The 22,149-nt window shown below is 44.6% G+C and overlaps 1 protein-coding gene across 1 annotated transcript in view; it reads left to right on the top strand.

The window, feature by feature from the left end:
- The window catches only part of EGFL6 (EGF like domain multiple 6), a 433,277-nt gene that overhangs the window by 279,716 nt on the left and 131,412 nt on the right, over window positions 1–22,149 (top strand). The window contains exon 8 of the mRNA XM_086934569.1: window positions 10,507–10,854. Within this exon, the coding sequence (XP_086790695.1) occupies window positions 10,507–10,854 (348 nt within the window). The remainder of the gene's footprint in view (window positions 1–10,506; window positions 10,855–22,149) is intronic.

Raw genomic sequence — 22,149 nt, 5'->3', positions numbered from 1 at the left:
GCAGCGGACCCACGCCGAGGAAAAACAAGCACCACGCCGACATTACCGGCGAGTTTGCTGGCCACGCCCCCTTCTCAGGCCACGCCCCTAGCGTCATACCCTAATCATATAAAAATGTGTCACTCTAGGAAGCGCAGCGGACGAGCGCAGCGGGCACGCCGTTTGCGCGCCGAAGGCGCGCCTAAGGCAAGCCCGTCTGCGCCCGTCCGCGACGGGCCGGGACCAGGGGCCATAACCCCTACTCCTCTCGTCGTGCAAACTCGGTATTATACCTCCGAGGAACTCCGAACCATCAACACCCAGGGAATGCTGCCCTGTGCTCATAAATATGGCCCACTCGACCTACCGTCCCAATGCAAGGTTTGCAAAACTCACCTCAAACCTAAACCCTCCACATCAAACCAACAACTTTTTCGACTATTCCTGCTGAACTGCAGGTCTCTTCCTAGACACTGCACAGAGATTTCCCTATTAATCGAAGAGGAAAAACCAGACGCTCTCTTTCTAACGGAGACCTGGCTAACTCCTCACTCTGACCCCGAGTTGGTCCAAATCCTGGGGCAGGATTATCAAATTGTAAGACTGGACCGGGAACATGACAGAGGGGGCGGACTAGCCATCATTTTCAAAGATTGTTTCACCTGTCGCTGCACTCCCAACCCCTTTCCGGAATGTGAAAGTATGTCCTTTACCTTGGATTTCTCTCCCAATTTGAGCTTCTCTGGGACTCTTATATACCGCCCACCAGGCACTCCCAAACAGTTTTATGAAACTTTGCCACCGCTAGTCGCCGATCTGGCCCTATCGCCTTCCAACTACACGTTATTGGGTGATCTCAATATACATTTTGACGACCCCAATAACTCCATCGCCAACAAACTAAGTAGGGACCTATCTGCTTTGCAGCTGCTCCAGCTGGTCTCATCTCCTACGCATACGAAAGGCCACCTGCTGGATCCAGTTTTCAGCAACTGCACACATTTGAAGGCTTGTCCCCCTACAGCACTTCCCTGGACAGACCATGCCTTAGTCCCGCTGCTCTGGACAACAGAGAAATCTATACCCCCTACACCCACTGTCCAGGAAACGCGAATCTGGTCTAAAATACCGCTGACCCAGTGGACCCAGGAATTACAAAAATCCACTCCCTCAATTGATCAGACTCCCTCACAGGCCAATGAAACATTCAATGAATGGATTCTGAGTTCCCTAAACGCCACGCTCCCCCTGAAGAAAACAGTTTTTAAAAGATCCAGAACTTCAGCTCCCTGGTACTCCACTGAACTAAGGGAGAAAAAGCGTTTTTGCAAGAGACTAGAACGTAAATGGCGACTAGGCTACGCAGAAACAGATAAAACTATCTACAGAGATGCCATCAGGTCATACAAAAAAGATATAAAAAGTGCGCAATCCTCATACTACTCCAACCAGATCGCAGAGGCCAGCTCTAGCTCAAAAGAGATATACAGCATAGTAAAAAGCCTCATTACTCTCCCCACACCCCCGTCTATAACGGAGAACCCACAGCTCCGCTGTGAAGACCTGGCTAATTTCTTTTCTCAGAAAATCAACCTTATATACTCATCTTTCCCTTCTACAGACCAGACCGCTCTGATCAAAGCAGCCCCTTGTCCCCCTCAAATTCACTCACCCAATCACCTTCCGGTGTTGGCGGAACTCCCCCAGTTGCAGGCAGATCACCCATCCAATCACCTCCCGGTACTGGCGGAATTCCCCCAGTTGCAGGCAGATCACCTCACCTCCCTCATGCACCAGGTGAAGTCGGGCTCCCCTAGAGACCCAGCACCCCCATATGTTCTAGTTTCGGCGATTCAAACCATCCTCCCCACACTGCTTGAAGTACTCAATACCTCGATCACCACCAGCATAGTACCAACAGCGTGGAAGCAGGCTATGGTAAGGGCCCTGATTAAAAAACCAAATCTTGACACCAAGAATCTCAGCAATTACCGCCCGATCTCCTTGTTGCCTTGGGCAGCCAAAATCCTGGAGAAACATATAAACAATATCATAACAACTTTTCTCGAACAACACCAACTTCTCGATCCATCCCAGACTGGCTTCCGCCCCAGGCATGGGACCGAGACAGCACTGCTGGCAGTCACAGAGGAGTCCAGGAGAATCTTAGATCGGGGAGGATCGGTGGCAATCATCCTCCTCGATCTGAGCGCCGCATTCGATACCGTTAATCACGGTATCCTTTTGCAGCGTCTCCAGGACACCGGAATATCTGACAGAGCTCTGGAGTGGCTCAAGTCCTACCTGAGTGAAAGATCCTTCCAGGTGTATGAGGGCAATGTTACTTCCTCCAGCAAGCCTCTGGGATGTGGGGTCCCACAGGGATCTTCATTGAGCCCGACGTTATTTAACGTCTACATGAGGCCACTGGCTGAGATCGTCCGTCCGTTCGGTATCAAGATCATTACCTACGCGGACGATACCCAGCTGGTGGTCTCCTTGGCACAGGCGGGCGGTACGTCAGCAAATGTAGATCTCGCAGGCTGCCTGGATACGGTCAAAAGCTGGATGACCAAGTCTTGTCTCAAACTTAATGGAGACAAGACAGAGCTCATGCTCCTGGGTCACACTTTACCATCGACCATAGACAATCTTTGGCCCACCAGCCTAGGCCCGGCTCCAAAACCTAAAGACGCCATTAAGAGCCTTGGTGTCTGGCTCGACAGGTCCCTGTCCTTTGACCAACAGGCTACAAAACTTTCTGCCACCTGTTTTGGTATCCTGAGAGTCATTAGGAAGATCTTGCCGCTACTCCCCTTTGATGCAAGAAAAACCGTAGTCCTGGGCCTGATTCAATCGCGGCTGGACTATGGAAACGCATTATATCTCGGAGCTCCCGACTTCACCCTGCGCAAATTACAACTAATACAGAACTGTGCAGCCAGAACACTCTTACAAATCCCCCGCAGATCCTCAGTAAAGCCCGGACTGAGGAAACTGCACTGGCTCCCCGTAAAGGAAAGAGTAGACTTCAAATCACTCTGCATCGCACACCAGACTTTCTGGTCGCAAGGCCCGACCATCAACCTCCCTCTTATCACACCCTATCTACCCACTAGACAGCTGCGTTCCACTTCTGCACATCTAGCCATTGTACCGCAAATAAAGAAATCAAGATCCGGAGGCCGCTCTTTCTCCTTCAATGTGGCAAAAAAGTGGAACGCCCTACCCCAGCATCTCAGATCAAACCCCGACATTCTCTCTTTTCGCAAACAGCTGAAAACGCTCCTGTTCACCACATAACCATGGTACTGAATCTGCCCTCCTCCTAACTCACACCTCAGAGATATGCTTAGCGCTTGGATGCCTCAGGGCAGCTACCCGCGCTTTAGAAATCCGAATTCATTCATTCATTCAGTAGGACAGAAAAAAGTGTTAAGAAAAGACTAACAAGTGCCTACACCCAACAACCAACAAATATAAAAAAGTGGGGTTTGGCTGGCAAAGTCGATTTTATTCTGGTGCTGCCAAACTCCACCATTAAAAATGGTTAAATTACTACCATAAATTTTGTGACTGGACCGACATGTTTCATTGCCTTGTCATTGGCAACTTCGTCAGGGCAAATAGTTGGGTCTCTATTCTCAATCCTCCATTTTTTCATATGAGGACCTGTACACATACATACATTAAAACAAAGAGCACAGCAGTGGTCATATGGTGAGTAAAAACATGAGGCTACAGCACACAACACCACCCCATTGCCGGTGGCTGTATGGCGCTATAAGTACCTTATGCTCGATTGTAGCAGTCGTACCGTCGAGCATCAACAGACGGCGTGTCAAAGATCACGGGTCCGTCGCGGAAACTCCTAGATGTGAGTAACCTGTGCAGGACACATATAACGGTACCATTGCTATACTGTAATGTACTTAGATCGGATACAGATATGGTCCGGCTGTGTTAGTAAAATGAGGAGTTAGAAAGAAGTTGGAACTATGCTCCCCATGTTGGTGTCATCGCAATGTGCTGTCTGCCTCTAGAATGCACAGCCGTGACACCCTTCACGTTCATTTAAAACGAACCGATGTTATTTGTCATAAGGTTATCAGTATTCCAAGTATGTGCAGATTGGAATATGTGGAGTGATAACTAACCGGCAATAGCCACATGCTTACAAGGCTGCCAAGAACTACCCATATAGCCTCATGGGATTATAGGCGAGTTATGGGGCTTACCTGCAGTATAGCTCACAGAGTGCACCCGCCGCCAATAGCATGCAGAGAGGAAAAATCCTACCATAACTGACACTGGGCTGGCAGCAATCAGACCAAAGCCACATACTCCCAACACCAGCTGGCACATACCGATGCCGAGTCCCTCCGGCGCTTCCGACGTCTCACAATCCACAGCAGGATTGGTGACGCGGAAGTAAGCCTGGCGGGACTCCTCCCATCGTGCAACGTGGCGGCCATCTTGGGTAAGTGATGAAGTTGGAGTAAAGGCGATCACAATCGCCGGGCTTCAATTTCATAGGGGACAGTCCCTCGATGTAAGTGTAGCGCTGAGTGTCGTGACTATCAAGGAGCCATATGTAATATCAAGTGCTCAAATAAGGGAAACGAAACCCAGGGCTGACATTCAGGTTGGGTGCTTCATTCAGAAGTTGGTGGTGCAGACGAGCCCGATGTAGGGATATGTAATATACAGAATATGCAGAATTACAATAATGCCCTAAAAAATATATACTAATGTGTAAATAAGAAGTCAATAAGTATGTATAAATACACATGGCACCCCTGTGCAAGATTGAGCCCAGAGGGGAGTAGTGACTCAGGTGTATCAAGCACTCATCAAACTGAAAGCAACCTCAGGTGGAAGAGTAATAGAGGGTGTACCAAGCCTATATCTGTGATACATAGATGGTTAAGGGGCCCACCCAGAGGACCTACCGTCTGCTCACTTTATTCCACTCAATGGAATCATTAAGCCCCTCTTTGTCAGCCTTCTCCAGGTAAATCCACCTCGCTTCTTTCCTGGCCAGTATCATATCTAGATTATGTGTGTTGCCCACCACTTTCTCCAAGACTGTCCACCTTAGATCACCCTGTCCATGGTTTTTCTCTTTAAAGTGCTGCACCAGGCGTGTGGTGAGTTTCTTAGCCCGAATTGTGCTAAGATGTTCCTGGATGCGGACCTTCACTTTGCGTGTGGTAAGGCCAATGTAGTGTAGCCCGCAGCTGCAGGTGATCCTGTAGATGACGTGTGTCGTATTACAATTACTAAATTTAGTCAAATACCAGGTCTTGCCATTATGTAAAGTAATCTCCTTTGTGGTGGTAGTTTTTATTTACCAGCCATAAAATTGAGAGCAGAAATGAAAGTGCTGCACAATAGAACGATAATGGTGTATATCAGGGGTCTCCAACCGGTCGATCGCGAGCTACCGGTAGCTCGCTGAACCCCTTGAGTAGCTCGCGCCTTGCATTTAAATTTGTAGCCTGTTAGTGTCATTTATTATTCTTGGGCCTTTTTTTACAGCCGTTGCCTGCCCTCACCAAACCCAACTGCTCAGATTGGCCTAACTGAGCTTAGTTGGGGCGGGGCAAGCCAAACATGATGACGCTATTGCTGATCTCCGCCTCCAGTGCACGCTACCGGCCTTTCACAGCCAGGCACCGCGCTCTTGATCCGATTCCAGCACGACGTGTGCTGGTGCGAAGCTGCAGGTCCTGGAAAACCTTGCTAGCATGCAGGTGGTGCAAGCAGTATTGAACTGCTACGAACCCGCACCATCTGCTTTTTCAGCTCGAGCCAAGGTCCGAAGGGAGCTGCATGCTGATAGCTGGAGGCAGCAGAGATGAAGGGCGGCCCTGGCTTCCAGTCGATGGTGCTGTATAACACCCGGAAGGGCCTCTGGGGGACAGTGACCCAGAGGAGGGTCTCGAAGGCCGTGCTCCCTGCTCCAGTGACCTCGGAGGCAGTACAGGGGGGAAGGCGAGCCCGGGCTCAGGGCTGCCCGAGCTTCAGAGGAGGTGGACTGCAGAGGCTTCTTCCGGCCTGTCTGAGGCGGTGCACCTAGGAAGAGCAGGCGGCCCTCAGGCCAGGCTCTGCCCGGGCTCTAGAGGGGGGGTGCTGTAGAGATAGAGGCCAGTGCAGGTCCAGCAGGGTTACTCCGCACTCTGGGGCAGTGACACCGAGGGATGCCGGGCGGCCTTCAGCTCAGGCTCTGCCCGGGCTCCAGAGGAGGCGCCCTGGGTAGATAGCCCGAGCCAGTCCAGTGGGGTAACTCTGCCGTCTAAGCCTCTGAGGTAGTGGCCCTAGAGTAGAAAATGAGGCCTCGGCCTCTGCGCTGGCTCCAGAAGAGGCGGACTGTGGACTGCCAGGCCCACGCCTTACTATTGTGGCCTCGGAGGCAGCCACGTGATAAAATAAGCGGCCGCGGACTCGGCTCTGTCTGGGCCTCAGAGGCAGACCCATCAGGACAGAGGCCTTTAACTGCCCGGCCGGATGGGGGGCAGATGTGAGCGTTGTGATCGCCTGAGGCTGTGAATGCAGTGAATACTCCCTGGGGTACCCGCCCCAAAGGCTGCTGAGATGGAGTCACCCCAAGTCTAGGCCCTGCTCCGATTCACCCCATGTCTAGGCCCAGCCCCGGTTCACCCCAAGCCTGCCGGCTATTCTGAGCCTGCCAGTGAGGGGGGCTGGTAACTGCGTGAGCAATATTTACCTTAAACTAAACCCACCCTCAAAAGATTGGCCGATTATTGCTTAAATATGTTAAACATAATCTGTTTCAGAGCGCTCCAAGTTTTGGCAGATGAGAAATGCAAGGCAATAGGCGTTAAACTGTTTTGCCACAGATCACAAGATTTTGGGAAAGCGGTAAAGCCGGGAGCAGACCCGAGTATCTTGGTTCTAAAGACCAACAACAGCCACTAGAATACGTGTGCTCCAGTCAGTAATTAAACAGCAGGTGTCTGAGTGGAACCCGGATCTTCTATGCGCTTAAGTGGTGGTGTGGCCTATGGGCCAGAGAGTGGTAGTTGTGCCCTGCAGTGTGTGTGATAGGGGGTCCCCAGGTCGCGCAGTCTGTCTGGTTCTACTTTGCATCCTGGCAGAGAGGGAGCACAGCTGCTTCCTCAGACACCAAGGAGGAGCTCTCCCTGGCAGGCCAGTGCCTGCAGGTCTCATCATAGGGGCAGGACACATGGCGTATAGCGCGGTGCGATTGATGGGCCCGCTGACAAAAGACACTGTCCGGAGTGGCGAGCAGGGGCAGTGAAGCGGTGGGTAGTGCGAGTGGTGAAGGGGTCTAAATACCAGCCGGGGGGAGGGAGAGAACTAAGACGAATGAGAAGGGTGGTCGAGGCAGGTTGGGCTGCGTGGAAGTTAGAGAACGAGGTAGCTGTAAGAAGGGAGGGCGGAGGAGGAAGAAAGGCAGATGAGTGAGAGACACGCGAGGAGCAGATCAATCGGCAAGCATTATACCTCTTAATGCGCTGTTCTCCAGACTGGAGCTGTGATGTGGGCCTTCTGTACTGTAAACATAAACGCTGATATGCCACGGGTCTTGTTTATAGCGAAGTCTGAGCCTGCCTTGTCCCATCTGCTCCCGAACTATCTATGCTAAATAAATTGTTGCTAATGCTAACTACTTATCTGGGCATTTAAGAGTGAAAGAGGCCCACAGGATGCCTTCAGCAACATTGCCTGACAGTTTGGAAGCAGCTAAAAAATGACGACTAACAGACACAATCGAGAATGTATTTTTTTGCTTTCCAGCTCTGAGTTTTATATCGGGAGAAGCAGGGTGTTGCCAAGTTTCAGTTTCCTTTACCAAAGGCACAACATTAAAAAAATCCCCCGTCTGCACTCCTAAAAAGAATATAAGTTGTTCCACTCTTCAGAGCTTTGAATTTCTGATCCAGTTTTAACTCTTTCAATCCCCTCTTTGGACAAGCCATTGACAGCATAGGCACGCTCGTCAAAATTATAAATGTGATTATATTTAATATTCAGGGATAGTGGTGTGTGTTTTACATGCTTAACACAGCAGCAGCTCACTAACGTTACTGCAAATAATCTCTATGACACCATCACATTTCTAATATATGATGTCCTTTTTCGATCTGTTCTAAATGAAACATTTTTAAGGATGTTGCATGAAACATAATGCAACATTTCTCTGCAAATACTCTGTAATAGACTCACATATCAGCCACATTCAAAATAAATTAAAGGAAAATGATATATAAATCAATCAGTTTAAAAATTATTAAAGGTCATCCAGGCAAGGCTCTCTGCAGAACAACGTTGGCTACAACTCTAGCTGTATCGGGGTACCTGAATGGGTGGAGCTCTGAGCCAAAGCCCAATTTGTCCATGCCTGGCTTAAAACGTCTGTTCCCAGTGCATGTGGCAATCAACACCAACACTGCAGCAGTTTCTTTGGGTAGCACAGTTCCGGATCATGGACAGATCTGGAGTATTCCAAATAAAACCCTTAATGAATAACACTAGTTAAAAATTATTTGAACCTGAACCAGGGTGGGACATTTTAAAACTGTAATAAAAAAAAGTATGTGGTGAAGGGGAAATAATTGAGGTTGTTCACAATAAAATGAGTCTCTTTTTTAAAATCTAGTGACTGCCCATCTAAGCTAGACTTCAATAATTCACATTTGGTATGGAAGATATGTTGAGGTTTAACTTTTGCAGTGCGTGAACAATTATAACCAAAGCAGGTCATAGGCTTGTATCTTGCAGTATTTCGTTACACTTTCCAGGAATGCTTCCAAGCAAGACAAGCTTTTGCTTAAGGTAGCACAACCTGCAGCTGTCTGTACCTTCAAAAGAGGTAGAGTGCCCCCTTTTGTTCAAACCACCTTATGGGCTTGGAAGAAATTAGGCTTAAAGTCAATGAAACTAGGCGTGGGAGGGGTCTCTCGAAAAAATGTGCGAGTTTCCTAGCGTTCAGTAGCTCACTACAATTTTCACTGCTCAGAAGTAGCTCTCACTACAGAAAAGGTTGGAGACCCCTGGTGTATACACACTGAGCACAAGTGGGGAGTCAAATAGACCATAGTGATTAATTGTAATGTAGATCAAAAAACGTTAATGTGCAAACTAACAGAAAGGACAGACGGACAACTTAATTATTAGGTTATTTATTTATTTTTTAAATACGTTTAATATTGCAAAAACCAGGCTCAGTGAGCACTGTTCATATAATCAGGTTACCAGTGCAATAGTATAGGTACAATTGATGTATAGGACAACTAATATTGATCCTTTTTAATAACAAGGTGTCGCAGTTATAAAGAATCTGGCATACATAAGTAAGAGATAAAACCGCAGTCCGTGTAAACATACATATGTACAGGCAAAATCATTGTGAAGTTAGTGCAGAACAATTGGGATAGAAAATCCCAAACAGAAACAAGAGCTTAACCAGCAGGAAGCGATGTTGGAGAAACCAACCTTTCAGCTCTTTGTAAGACATCATAGGTTGGGCAGTTCTGCTATCTGGTGGGATATTCCATGTCTTAGGGGCACCGCCTGAGAAGGCTTCTTTTAGAGTCTTTCATCCTGAATATTGGAATTACAGTAACACCGGTGTCATTGCCCTCCCAGTATGACCAGTTTATCGTAAGGTAGTCAGGCTTTCTGGTGATTATTATTTAGTAAGTGAAGTCTCCTCGCTTTGATGGCCCGTAACCAACCTCGCAGCTACGTGGAAGGCTACTTTGAGGGGCCAAGTGTTGTCTGGGGGATTGCTAAATGTAAGATTACATTGTCTATCCTCGCTGTCACAACGAATTGGATCATTTTTTGAAATCTTTTTCTAGAATGAATGATTAATTCCTCCTAGAAGTCTACATTGGTACTGTATTGATCTGGCCAGAAAGTTGATTGTAAGTACAAATATTTGCCGCCAGGTGAAGAAAAATTGTTTAGAGCTTTCAACAATGAAAGGGCAGCAGTCCAGCAAGTTTAAGTACAATCAGAAATTAAAAAAACACATGAGCAATAATATAGTCATTTACGAAATTTTAGGGCCATGTCTATTAAAAACATAAAACTTCATATTTTGGGTACTTCTCGCTCACTATTTTGCTTCTGTGCGGCAATTCCCAATGCAGAACAAAATGCAAATATTTCATAGTCACAAAGTCAGAAATAAGAAATATGTGATGTAGCAACAATGTTATTAGCCATTAGTACAACTTTCGAACATGAAGAGCATTTAAATAGGTACTAGTTTAAAAGGCTGTGGCTTCCATTTTTGACAAAGAAAATGGCATAATTGCCGCAAGCTTGTTCAGCTCCCCGCTTTTTGGAATGGTTGCAGATGGAACGTAAATGAAACTAAAGAGACCAGCAAACTGTAAACATATGTAGATTACTTATTTCATCTGCAATGTTAATTTTTCTCATTAAAAAGCCCTCTTTGGTAGCACACAAATCAAGTTGCTTGCTAAGTGTGATTTAATCCTAACATTTGGCGTTGTATTGCTTTTCCAGTTATCCCAGAAAATTCTGTGAAAGAGGGTTCCAGGATATCAGGGTCTGCCAAGGATACTCTGAAGAAACTGCTAGCCCACAAGAAGAGCCTGAAGAAAAACCAGGAGATAAAGAACGTGATTCCAGAGGTTACAGTCACCGCTCCCCCAAAGATCCGCCTGCAGCCTTTCGACTATGAAGATGGGGTCTACATTGGCGGCAATCAGAATGAACTGGAAGCTGAGGACGAGGAAAAGGACGAAGAAGAGGAAGAGGAGGAAAGTTTTGTTGACGAGGAAGAGGATGAAGACGAAGAAGATATTGAGAACTACAACACCCAAGAAAAAAAGCTCAGAGGAGATGTTTTTGGTAAGTATTTTGTTTTTATTTAAAGAGCAAACAATAGAGACATCGGGTGGACTGACTAAATTCATATGCTACTTGATTTGGAAACCTGTCATTTATTTACATCAATATTTATTCGCATGACCAAACTTGATCAGATTTTCATGTGGTTTAATTTTTGGTTGACTGTAAGATTTAAACTTTTGGCTTTGTTTCAACTATCATTTTTGGCATTGCTGTTGTTTTATGGTTAAATATTTGTGATGTATATGTTATCATTACATGAATATTCAGTGTTCAGAACAGTGAAGTTAGCACATCTTAACTTAGATTCACAAAAATAATTGCTTAGCTATAAGAGTTGCTCATGTCAAACCGTGTTGTGCTGCGACTTCCTTATGGCAAGTTCAACCCAAGGAGACACACTATGTGGCACTCATCAGATATCAGACTAATTGTCTTGATAAAGTCTCTATCACCTGTTTTAGAACCGTTTCTATCGAATTGTGCCTGTTTTCGATGAAGCACATGCATGAATCATTCATAGGGCGAATGGGGTTTTGAGATGTCTGTGAAACACGAAGATATACACGAAATAATATTGCCGTTTTTATTTTCTGCTCAGAGATTAATCTGCTAATGTTTGACACTTTTTACAATGTTGCCCTTTGCACTTTTTAGATTTAAGGCAACTTCGGGCAACTTGGTGGCAACTCACATCAGTTTTATTCAATTGCTATTATATGTAAGCAGACTGTGTGGTTCACTCCCAAACAGCAACATATTTAGAAAGATGGTCCTAGTTTATGTGCTACAAAAAGGGTTTGACATACATGAGGTGGGTGAACCAACTCACATTTGATACCCCTAGGACCTTCAACAGGGAATCCTCAAAGTTATTTACATCAATTTTCACAAGAATACGCAGGTGGAATTGTGTCACATAATACACTGTTGTTGGTATGCTCCCCCACTCTCTTATTCAGTCTATAAAAAATGATACCTTGGGTGACCCAAATGTTGATAAGCAAAGCAATGTAAGCATTACGTTTCCCACATCACTCTTGCATGATTCTCAGAGCAAAGACTGTTCTCCAAGATTCATTGCAATCTCGCCCATCTGACCTGGTTTAGCATTTGGTTCTTAGTGGGAAGAATGGGTTAACATTGTTGGGTGCATTCTTGAATACCCAAAGGAGGTAAGCAAGACTTAATTTACCAGAATGTATTAAAACAAGTGAAAACGCCAGTAATTTAGCAATTGTGCCTACAGAAAGAAGTTAGTATGCATATCTATAACAAAAACAGTGAAATGAAATAAAACAAGGATAATAATGTCAAAAAAGAAAATAGCCATCCAGTCATGGCGCATTGTGTTCTAACGAAGGGAGCGAGCCAAATTTGAGAAGGCACCATACAGACAACTACTTATGTACAATGTTGACTGAATTATATTGGACCAGCAAATCAACTGGTACTGAATGTACAAGGAGAGTACACTATAAACTCAAAGAAACCTACTCTGAATATATGGATCAGAAAGAGAGAGAGACAGTATTGCTGGAATTCTGTTGACTATTTGGTACTTTGAAAACGAATAGAAGTGCATGGAATTTTCAAATCTGGATTTCCCCAAATTAGTGAATGTGCTAAATTTGTAAATATGATTTTTCAAATTCTTGAAGGTGTTTCTAAAACGACAAGCACTTCTGTGAAATTGGCAAGGATTTTTTCATTTTTTGTGGATAAAAAGCAGATGAAAAATCCAGCAAACCCCACGTTTTTGTTGAAAAAACCTCGCACAATTATTTTTGCTAGAAATGTAATCAAAAATCAAAATACTACGTTTTGCAAGCTTCACTAATTCAGATATTGTGGTGTATGTAATACTTGCAAATGATTCCACTATGCTTACGCTTCTGTACAACCTTTAAATAAAAGCGATTTCAGGTAGTGTTCCCCATATATGCAAAAACGCTTGCCCCCACTTGTAAGTCCTGCTTTTTAGAAGAAACCCTCCGGAGATCGCCATGCTAATGTGAATTAACATCACCTGAACCTGTAGCCATGTTTTTATGAAAGCAACTACCTGATCTCAAGTGTAGGAGAGTAGGGTCTGCTTCCTATGATCACCCCCACTTTTTGCTGTGATTTTCTGTTTCTTTTACTTTAGACTGGCTGTGGCCCTGCTTATCAGGACCACAGCCTAGCTGTTCTCTCTCTAAATTGATACCATGTACTTTAGGTACATACCAGATTGGGTATTGGGTCACCTTTGTAAGTCCCTGTATAGTGTACCATAGGTACCCAGGGCATAGGTGCATCCAAGGCCTACCAGGGGCTGCAGCATGTATTATGTGCCCCTGGCTTGCCCTCCAAATTGACACCACAGGTCTGTTCATACAGCCTGGGTAAGGTTGTGTAATCACCTCTTACTTAGATATAGTATAACTATATCTACCTATTTATATAGACACATAGTAACCTATTAGTCACTCCTATGGCAGGCCTCACCAATCCTGGAAGCAGAGTGCTTGCTTTTATGTGAGAGGGTGCCCTAGCATGAGCTGAGCCCCTCTGCAGCTTTCATAACCATCTCCTTATAGCTGTTCTATGATATTGTGGAGTGGTGTGGCTCACTGGTTAGAGGCGGCAGACCCGGGAGCAGAAGTCGGCCGGGACCAGGGTTCAATTCCCGACGCGGCAGGGTCGTGGACTTGGGTCAGCGGACTCGATAATTCTCGCTTCGGTGCCTGCTCTAATCAGGGGTCCCACTCGGCAACTCTGGGCATTAGCTTGCCTAATCTCCACAACGGCCCCATCAATGCCGGGGATGCCTGGCTCCACCTTGAGGACTCCCAGCAGGGACCATCCCACAGGGAAAGCCAGGGCGGGTTCCCCAGTGTTATACAGCGCCAGGAAACCTATGGGTAACAGTGCGCTTAACAAGCTCAAACATTAATTAATTGATTAATCCTTTGCCCTGACTTAGAGGAGAGGGTCCCTGCTTGTCGCAAGTACATACCTGCGCCAACCAGAGACCCCCAATTCTAACAGTGCTAAAACCCATTCCAATATTATGAGCCCAACCTGTGTAGCCCACCGTAGTGGGCCATAATGCTACGAGAACACCGTCATCCTTCATAAAAGCCCCCTGCGAGACATTACTTTTAACAAAGAAACATCTCTCTTGGAAGCTTTCATCTCCCTCCTTTCTCAAGGTCCTTCTGTCCTGTTCTTTGTGCAGTTAGTGCCATTGCTGCACTTGCCCAACGCTAAGTGACATGAAGGAACTGCAGGTGCTGCGATAAGGGGGAAGTGACCGCATCCCTAGCATTTCCCCGAGCTCTGCAAAATTATTTCTCTTTGGCAAAGCAGAGGAAGCAATGAAGGATAGACAGAAGACTTACCTGACCCTACTCCCGAGGCTTGGGCCATGATGAGCCACGGGGTGAGAGAGGAGAGAAGTCTGGCTGTTTTCCATCGCGCACAGCCTGCCTCTCTCACTCCTCTGCTGACAGTGGCGTAACACAGGCCCCCGCAGCCCCGCAGTGCGGGGGGCCCCCAAGCCCCCTCAGGACAGCACTCTGGCCGGAGAGCTTCTGATTGAGCTCGGAGGGGGTCCCTCCCCGTACCTTGCAGGTTTCGTTACGCCAGTGTCAGCTGAGCTCTCCATATCTTGAGGAACGACAAAGGAAAGGCAGCATCTGAGTCTTAGTAGAAGAACATTGAAATGTGTTTTGCATTTGACCTACACTAGGGTTTCAAGGGAGATTCCAGCATTCCAGTTTCGTAATATTGATAATGTAGTTCTGCCTTGCTATTAATCCATTGCGGTAGATGTATATAATACAAGGTGAAAAGCTGGCATGGTGTTCAGCCTACTGATGCACGCCACATTGATGAGTACAGATCCCGATCAGCAATGCCACAACTGTTCAAATCCCATAACACCACATGCCTTTTATCTGAAAAGAGTGCAAACTGCCCAACCCAAAGATGGTCCACAGCCATTATCCTGTACCATTAACTGATCCGGGTCAATCTTCAGGTCAGGTCAATGATACGTCTGCCCAGCACCTGTAGCACTGATATATGCATATTCATTCAGGAAATGTCCACCCTGTTTGAACTCGAATTGAATTGACTTCCTTGATCCTCAGCCAAGAGCCAGGGAGGTTTCACATAGATTTCATCTCCAATTCCTCTGAGTAATCATTTGTGCTCACATCCTGCAAATGTGCGTCAACCCCTTGACCTCAAACGTGGTACATACCAGAAATGCTGCTTTGTTTCTATGCAAACCAGAGGTTGCGTGTGATCTGCTCCAGCTCCAGATCTGTGCGAGGAATTCCTCTAAATCATATTCTCTGCTTTCATTTAGATCAGTATGGCTACTTCTCTCTCATCAAGCACTTCAATAATTTTATTAGTTGTTGGAGAAAGGCAAAGATACACTCCAGAGCAGCAAAAGTCTACAACCCAAGGGGCATGTTATCAAGGGCTATTTTGCGGCTTTTCTGGCTTTAAAAGCCAAAAAAGCAGCAATAATTACATCGTCCTATTAACAAGGCGGCGCCAACATGCATTAGCGCATGTTAGCAGCCGTTTTTCAAACGCCTAGCCTTGCATCGCTAATGAGATGCAACGTAGGCGTATCTTCAGGAAACAACAGAAAAATAATCGGTAACCGCACAGCGAGACATTTACGAGACGGCCCAGAACACATGTAGCGATGAAAAAATCCGTGCTAACCGCGGATATTGCCGAAAAATAACGTCTGCAAAATACTCGAATTAGTCATGTGCATAATGGGAGGTGGATTATAAGGTTACATCCACATCTCCCTATTTACAACATTTTCTTCAGCGCAGTTCTGACATCACTGGTTTTCTTGCGATATTGATGGAAATGGCCGTATATCGCCGGATTTCACATCGCCTCTTGACAAATCGTTGCAAATACGCCGCTAACATGGCAATGTGATCCGGCGATATACGTCGATAATGAAAAACTCGCTAGACGCGTTTAGCGATATTTATTGCTCGTTGTTGATAATATGCCCCCACATTACACATCTACACACATACTAACCGCTTTCCAGGAAGGTTATACCGCATCATGACTACACTGCCTTGTCAAATGTGGATATGCTGATCTAGGGCTACATTATAGACCTTTGTGGAGCTGAACGTAGATATTTTGGGCCTTATTTACAAGCCCCTTGCGCCGCCAGTGTGTCACTTTTAATATGGGGAAAATCTTAATGCAGGCTTAGTGTATGTTAACATATGCCTAATTCACAACTTCAATACATATTGTCCTAATCAAAAGAAGCAGTAAGCGTTCAGTCCTCTAACTGATTACAGGAGAGTGTCCATGTAAAAAACACACAAGAGTATATACAACAGAGTACATAAATCAATGTATTCATTTTTACAGCAGCACACAGAAAAATTATATCGGGGTGAATCTGTCCCAAATTTTCCTGCACAATTCTGTGGTTTCTTTTTGCAAATTGGTGGTTTTATTGAAGCGCACACTGGAGAATTGCAAGAATCAAATGCTCTGCATTTCATTCACTTAATCTGCAGACACATAGCCCGTAATCTCAGAAAAGAGCAATACCCTATGCTCACTGTTAAAAAAGACCTGCCTTTTTGGATGCTCCTTAGGCAACAATAAACAATTTAAATTTACATTTATAAGAGAATCCATAATATAGGGTAAAATCTGACAGACACCTCACCAAACCCGACTGAAAACACATGTACCCAACTATTTACCAGAAAATACATTTATTAGGGGAGAGTAACACTCCAAACACTCCCTCTGAATCTACGCCCCTGCATAGAATACCATGATGGTGGATTTCCTGAGGCTCCTTGATGAGAAAGTTTATTAAGACAACTTCTAGAATTGTTGCCAGTGGGTAATAGGTTTCGGCCTAGTTGGGCCTCATCCGTTAGATGCAGCTTGGTTCCTGTAGCACAATCAGCAGGGGACCCAAGTCTGGGCATAACCATCACTCTTAGGGCATCACAATGAAGAATACCAAAAATTGAAGTATGGAATGCTTGGTTTAATCACAGCCACTGATAAGTACTTGAGGCCACATCCGGATCTATATTTTTTTATTGGTCACCATGGAACCTTAGATTAGACTCAGCCATATGCAAATCATCCTTGGTCCTGCTCCAGTGGAAACTGTCCAGCCCGAACTGCTAAACCAGGTATAGGAAATGAAATCTTTATTGTTTAGTTAATTAAAAGCATAACAATTTGATTTACATCATACAACAGCTATTAAAATATATAGGATTCTCTTTAAAAAAAAAAAAAAAGTGAAAGAAACATTTAAAAAGAACATGGGTTAAAACTAGATTATTTTCCTTCAAATCAAGATAAAAACAGTCAGGCAGAGAGTAGTTCATTAACAGTTAAAATCTTCCTATTATTTTAGACGTTTCTCGAATGCCTGCAGGAACTTAACCCCTTCCCCGTGGATGACAAAGCCAGCTCATCATGGGCGTTACCTGCGCTGCGCGGATGACGAGCTGGCTTTGTCACGTTACGCGGGATTTTTAAAAATGCCGCGCACAGCGGGAAAAGCCGCCGCGGCGAAGCGGTTAACCAGTTTGCAATGTATTTGAGGGGCAGTCGCATTCAAGCCTCCAATAATGGCAGATCTGCTAAACCAGGTGCTCTCTGAACTGGACACAAACAGTTGAAGACTGGTTTCGTCTGGTTTCAGCCCACAGAATGCTTGAATTAATCTTAGTCATTGTTCATTAATCGGGCCGTATTCCAGTCCATTGTAGTTCAGGGAGTTCTGCAGTATAGTGAGTAATAAGTAGATCTTCAGAATAACTACAGAAGGAATACCACCAGTAGTGAATAACCAATCTTCTGGGAATGTTTCGCTCTTAGTTGTAATTACCTCTCATGTTATGAAATGTAATTCTAATGGATCATTTGAAACAGTAAAGCGGACTACAAATATCTGAAATCAGAATTGTAGGAGCAAGATAACTTTCATAGAGCAAAAAAGCTCCTACTTCTGAGTATTTAGTGACAACTCTAATGTACACATCTAGTAGCAAGAGCTGGTCATTGATTTAGCACATTTTAAGTTTTTCAGACATCTGATCATACTTTGAATTTTAAATACCAGTTTAGATTGTGTCTTTTCCAATAAAAATATTCCCATTTTCCTTCAGTCAGTTAACAATATTCACCTACATGGCCACTGCTCCTAGATACTAATATGAACTTTTGTACAGGCTAAAATACCACACTCCTCCTGCGTCTGACCACTTTTAAATAACAGATGCTACTATTACCCAATTCATTGTACTCAGTCTAGCCACCTCAAAAGGATGAAAGACTAAGGGCGTGATTTAGATCTCGATGGACGAGTTCCTACATCACAATGGTGACAGATATCCTGTCCACCAAAATATAAATCCCATAGGCTAGAATAGGATTTATATGTCGGAGGACAGGATATCCATCACCAATGTGACGGAGTAACCCTTCCGCCAAGATCTAATTCAGGCCTTAAGTCTGCCTTGCCAGTATTTAAAATCCTGGCCACCAGAATACCTTACTGGGCAGCAATGAAGATTCAATACACACAATCATCCTGTAAAAAGGTAGATTAGAGGTCGTAGTTAGAGGTGACTAGTCTATCTAGGTAATGCTCAACCTGTTGATATTTATCAGGGAAAAATGTCCGCAATTCACTGGTATATGCATACTTCGGTTGTGTAAGCATCAGAAACCGCATGTTATTCACCAAAACTCTTAATTGGGTAGTATTTATCGCACTTGATAAAATTCAACTTGGCAAAATAGGATTTTTTCAGGTGAGATCATTATTATTCCAATTTCTAAGCCCGTTATAATGAGGGCCTATGTGAAAACCTTATAATGAAATGCTAACATTGATTACTAGGGAAAAGGAATGTTTTAGCTCGTCTTCACACATTAGATTAAAACTTCAAATCTTAAAAGCAGAACATGATGTTGTCTTACTGTAAGAAACCAATATTTAGATCAATTTAATTTGAAGTCAAGCTCGAGAATGCTCAAATGGGAGAAGATGCACAGAGATCATCGATGGACTATCACTATATTTTCCAATTGCACTGTCTCCGCTGCATACACTAAATCAAGTTAGCACATGTGCTAGTGACATATTTTTGGTACTAGGGCTAAGGCCCCAGTGCAGCTGTTCATATGCACTAGTTTGGACCATATCACCCTCCTTAAATATGGTCCCAATTGTCCACCAACGAACTGTACCAAGTACGGAAACATGGACTTATCATTCCCACAGTTTGTTCGCCATAGCATTTTAGGATAGTGTTTGAGAATGTACAATAAACAAAAACATAGCTACTAAAATATGAATAAAACAATGCCCTGCTACTGAGCCTCCCAAACTGCACACTTCCCACCCTTAAAAGCATCTTACATGTTGCAGCACATCTCATCAAGGACCGGAAGAAATAAGACCACATCACCCCTGCACGAATAAACTCCACTGGCTCAACTTGTTGCTAGATTGCACCATCTTCAATACCAGCGGCATCATCTACAAAGCCATCACAACTGGTATCCTTGGCTAAATGGCTGACAAGCACACCAACTCGAGTGGCTCTTGGCATTCTTGCAACAAGTGCACACATCGACTGTCTCATGTCCTTTGACTCTGTACAGCATTCTGCTGCATTTGGTCAATGTTTGAACCATATCAATGTCACATAAAAAAGAATGCCATTTTGGACAGTCTACCGCCTGCTTTGATTTTGACAGAACCTACTCTAATGGCACTCTCCTTGGTCTCTCAAAATGGTCCGAGTTATTTGATAGGAATGTTACTCTGAGTAGCAAACTAAGCAAGCAAACAAAGAATGTGTTCAGTGCTATCGCTTTAGCAGTAGGGACAGTACATCTAAGATTGTACTACTTAATAGATTACTTCCAACCTATGGATGAAAGCATTTATATTCTAAGTAACTGAACACTGTGCTTCTTAACCTCATGCACGCGGGCCGTTTACCTGCTGTGCGCTGAGTTTAAAAAAAACCTGCGTTACATGACGAGCTCAGCTCGTCATGAGCGTACGACAGGCGTAACTCATGATGAGCTGAGCTCGTCATGAGCGTCAAAGGGGCTAAAACTCTAGGCTAACTGCAGGTACCAACATATGTCATTATGCACTCTCTTATTCAAATCTAGTTCTGAGGAACAAAATAGGTAGGTCATACTTGCTGAGCAGACAGATATACTAAAGCATGCTCCAGTTAGCAATTTTCTTCTGACAGCCTGCCTGGCTTAACTCCAATGCCTTTCTTCTACCCCATGATACAGATCTAGGATTGCCACTGTTACATAGTTCAGGTTTCTGTCTGCAGAAGTAGTCATCACAAGAGCTAATTATTCTTGCCGACTTGCTTGTTATAAAAAACAGTTTTTGTTTTCCTTTACTCAACTTGGCATATAAAACATAAACCATATGCTCAAGTGTTCCAGGAGCAAACTTGATAAGCACATACACTGCAATTTCCCGTTCTTGCGTTCTGAGTATTAGGATTTGGGGCAAACTCACAAGGAGCATCATGCACTTCACTTCCAGGGAGAACCTCCATCGTCACCCTGGACAACCTTTATAAGCCAATACACATCATCCGCCCAGCCCATGGCGAGCAAACCACTTCACCCATATCTTCTCAAATGTCTTTGGGCAGCGTCTAGCCATGTGCACTGTTATTTCTCCAGTGAAGCATATGTTTGTGATGGAGTGCCCTCCCTAGTTTTTGACACCAACCTGCACCCCCTGCATCTTGCTTCACCTTTCTGTGCCACAGCCAGTCATAAGTTCCTCCGGAACAATGAACTATCTTCCCAGATCCCAAGTATCCTAATTTTGGCTTCCGAGAGTACCTGTACTCCAGCACCTGCTGTCATATTGTTCCTCATAGCCAACCAAAAGCTTTGTATCATAGGGCATCACCGAATAGTATGAGACAATGTGCGAAGCTTGTTCCAACCTCTGAAATAAACATCATTATGAAACCACCTAAATTTTAATAACTGTAGACATGTGTATAATATGCCCTTTGTAAGATTTTATATGGTACCAAGCACTTGTTTATGGCTAAAGTAACAACTTTGTTCAAAAATTGCAAAGCCAGTGTGTTCATCAAGAAAGTCAATATTTTCCAACAATAGTGGGCCATAGAGCCACAGCATAAAGAACTATGCCAACAGCAAACAATGACAGTGGATCACCCCACTTGCTGGGCCAGCGGATACCTCTAGTAAATGTGTCCTGCACAATCCAACGTGCCAGGAGTTCTATAATAAGAGCAAATAGTAACATCTGCCATATGCCTAGCTGTAGAGTAAAACTAAGGGAGAAATCACCATTCAACTTAACTTTGGCGAGTGGGTCCTGGTATGACAGCTCGAACTGTAATAGAAAGTTTGGACCTATATTCATCTTCGGCAGTACTGTCAACATGAATGGACGTTCTAAGGAATCAAACGCTTTTTCTGCTTCAAGTAGTAGTATCACTGCCAGTTCCAAAGCATGACAAGACTATTCTTTACAATTATTCAGCCTTCTAAGATTAATTCTAGTCAAAATGCTTGGCTTAAAGCCTGATTAATCTTTATACGCACTACCCTGTACAACCTGTTGCCCAGAACTTAGACTTGGACCTTGGCTTCAACATTTAATAAGGACACTAGTCAATAGGAGGAGCAGTCCTCTGCCAGTTTGCCCATCTTCTATATAATCATTATCATCAGCGTACACAAGTCCAGGGGCAGAAATCCTTCTTTCTTTACGTCCTCTAATAAGTTCCACATGTGAATAGATGTTCTAATATAGAGCCTCGGATTGAGTTTAGACAGAAGGAAAGCAGTTAGGTCCAGGAGCCTCACCTCTTTGAAGTTGCAACAATCCCCTCTAGAATAAGACCTGGGTGCAATGCTTATCTATTATGACATTCATAGATCATCTGAATATTCACAGGATGTACGTTGTTACGACGCGTGGTATAACCACGCGTACCGTTACAACGTGTATTTTACAACGCAAGTTGTTACCACGACTTGCGCTGTAGGGGTGCGGACTTAGGAATAGTTTAATTTACTATTCCAACACCAGCCTACGTACAGTAGGGAAGGTGTTGGAATAGTAAATCTACTATTCCTTGTCCTTTAGCGCCCTCCAGCGCAAGTCGTGGTTACGACTTGCGTTCTAAAATACGCGTTGTAACGGTACTGCGGGGTAACATCCGCGTC

Source organism: Lissotriton vulgaris, chromosome 8 (assembly GCF_964263255.1).
Source record: "Lissotriton vulgaris chromosome 8, aLisVul1.2, whole genome shotgun sequence".
NCBI lineage: Eukaryota > Metazoa > Chordata > Amphibia > Caudata > Salamandridae > Lissotriton > Lissotriton vulgaris.
This window is presented reverse-complemented; position numbering and strand designations above follow the sequence as displayed.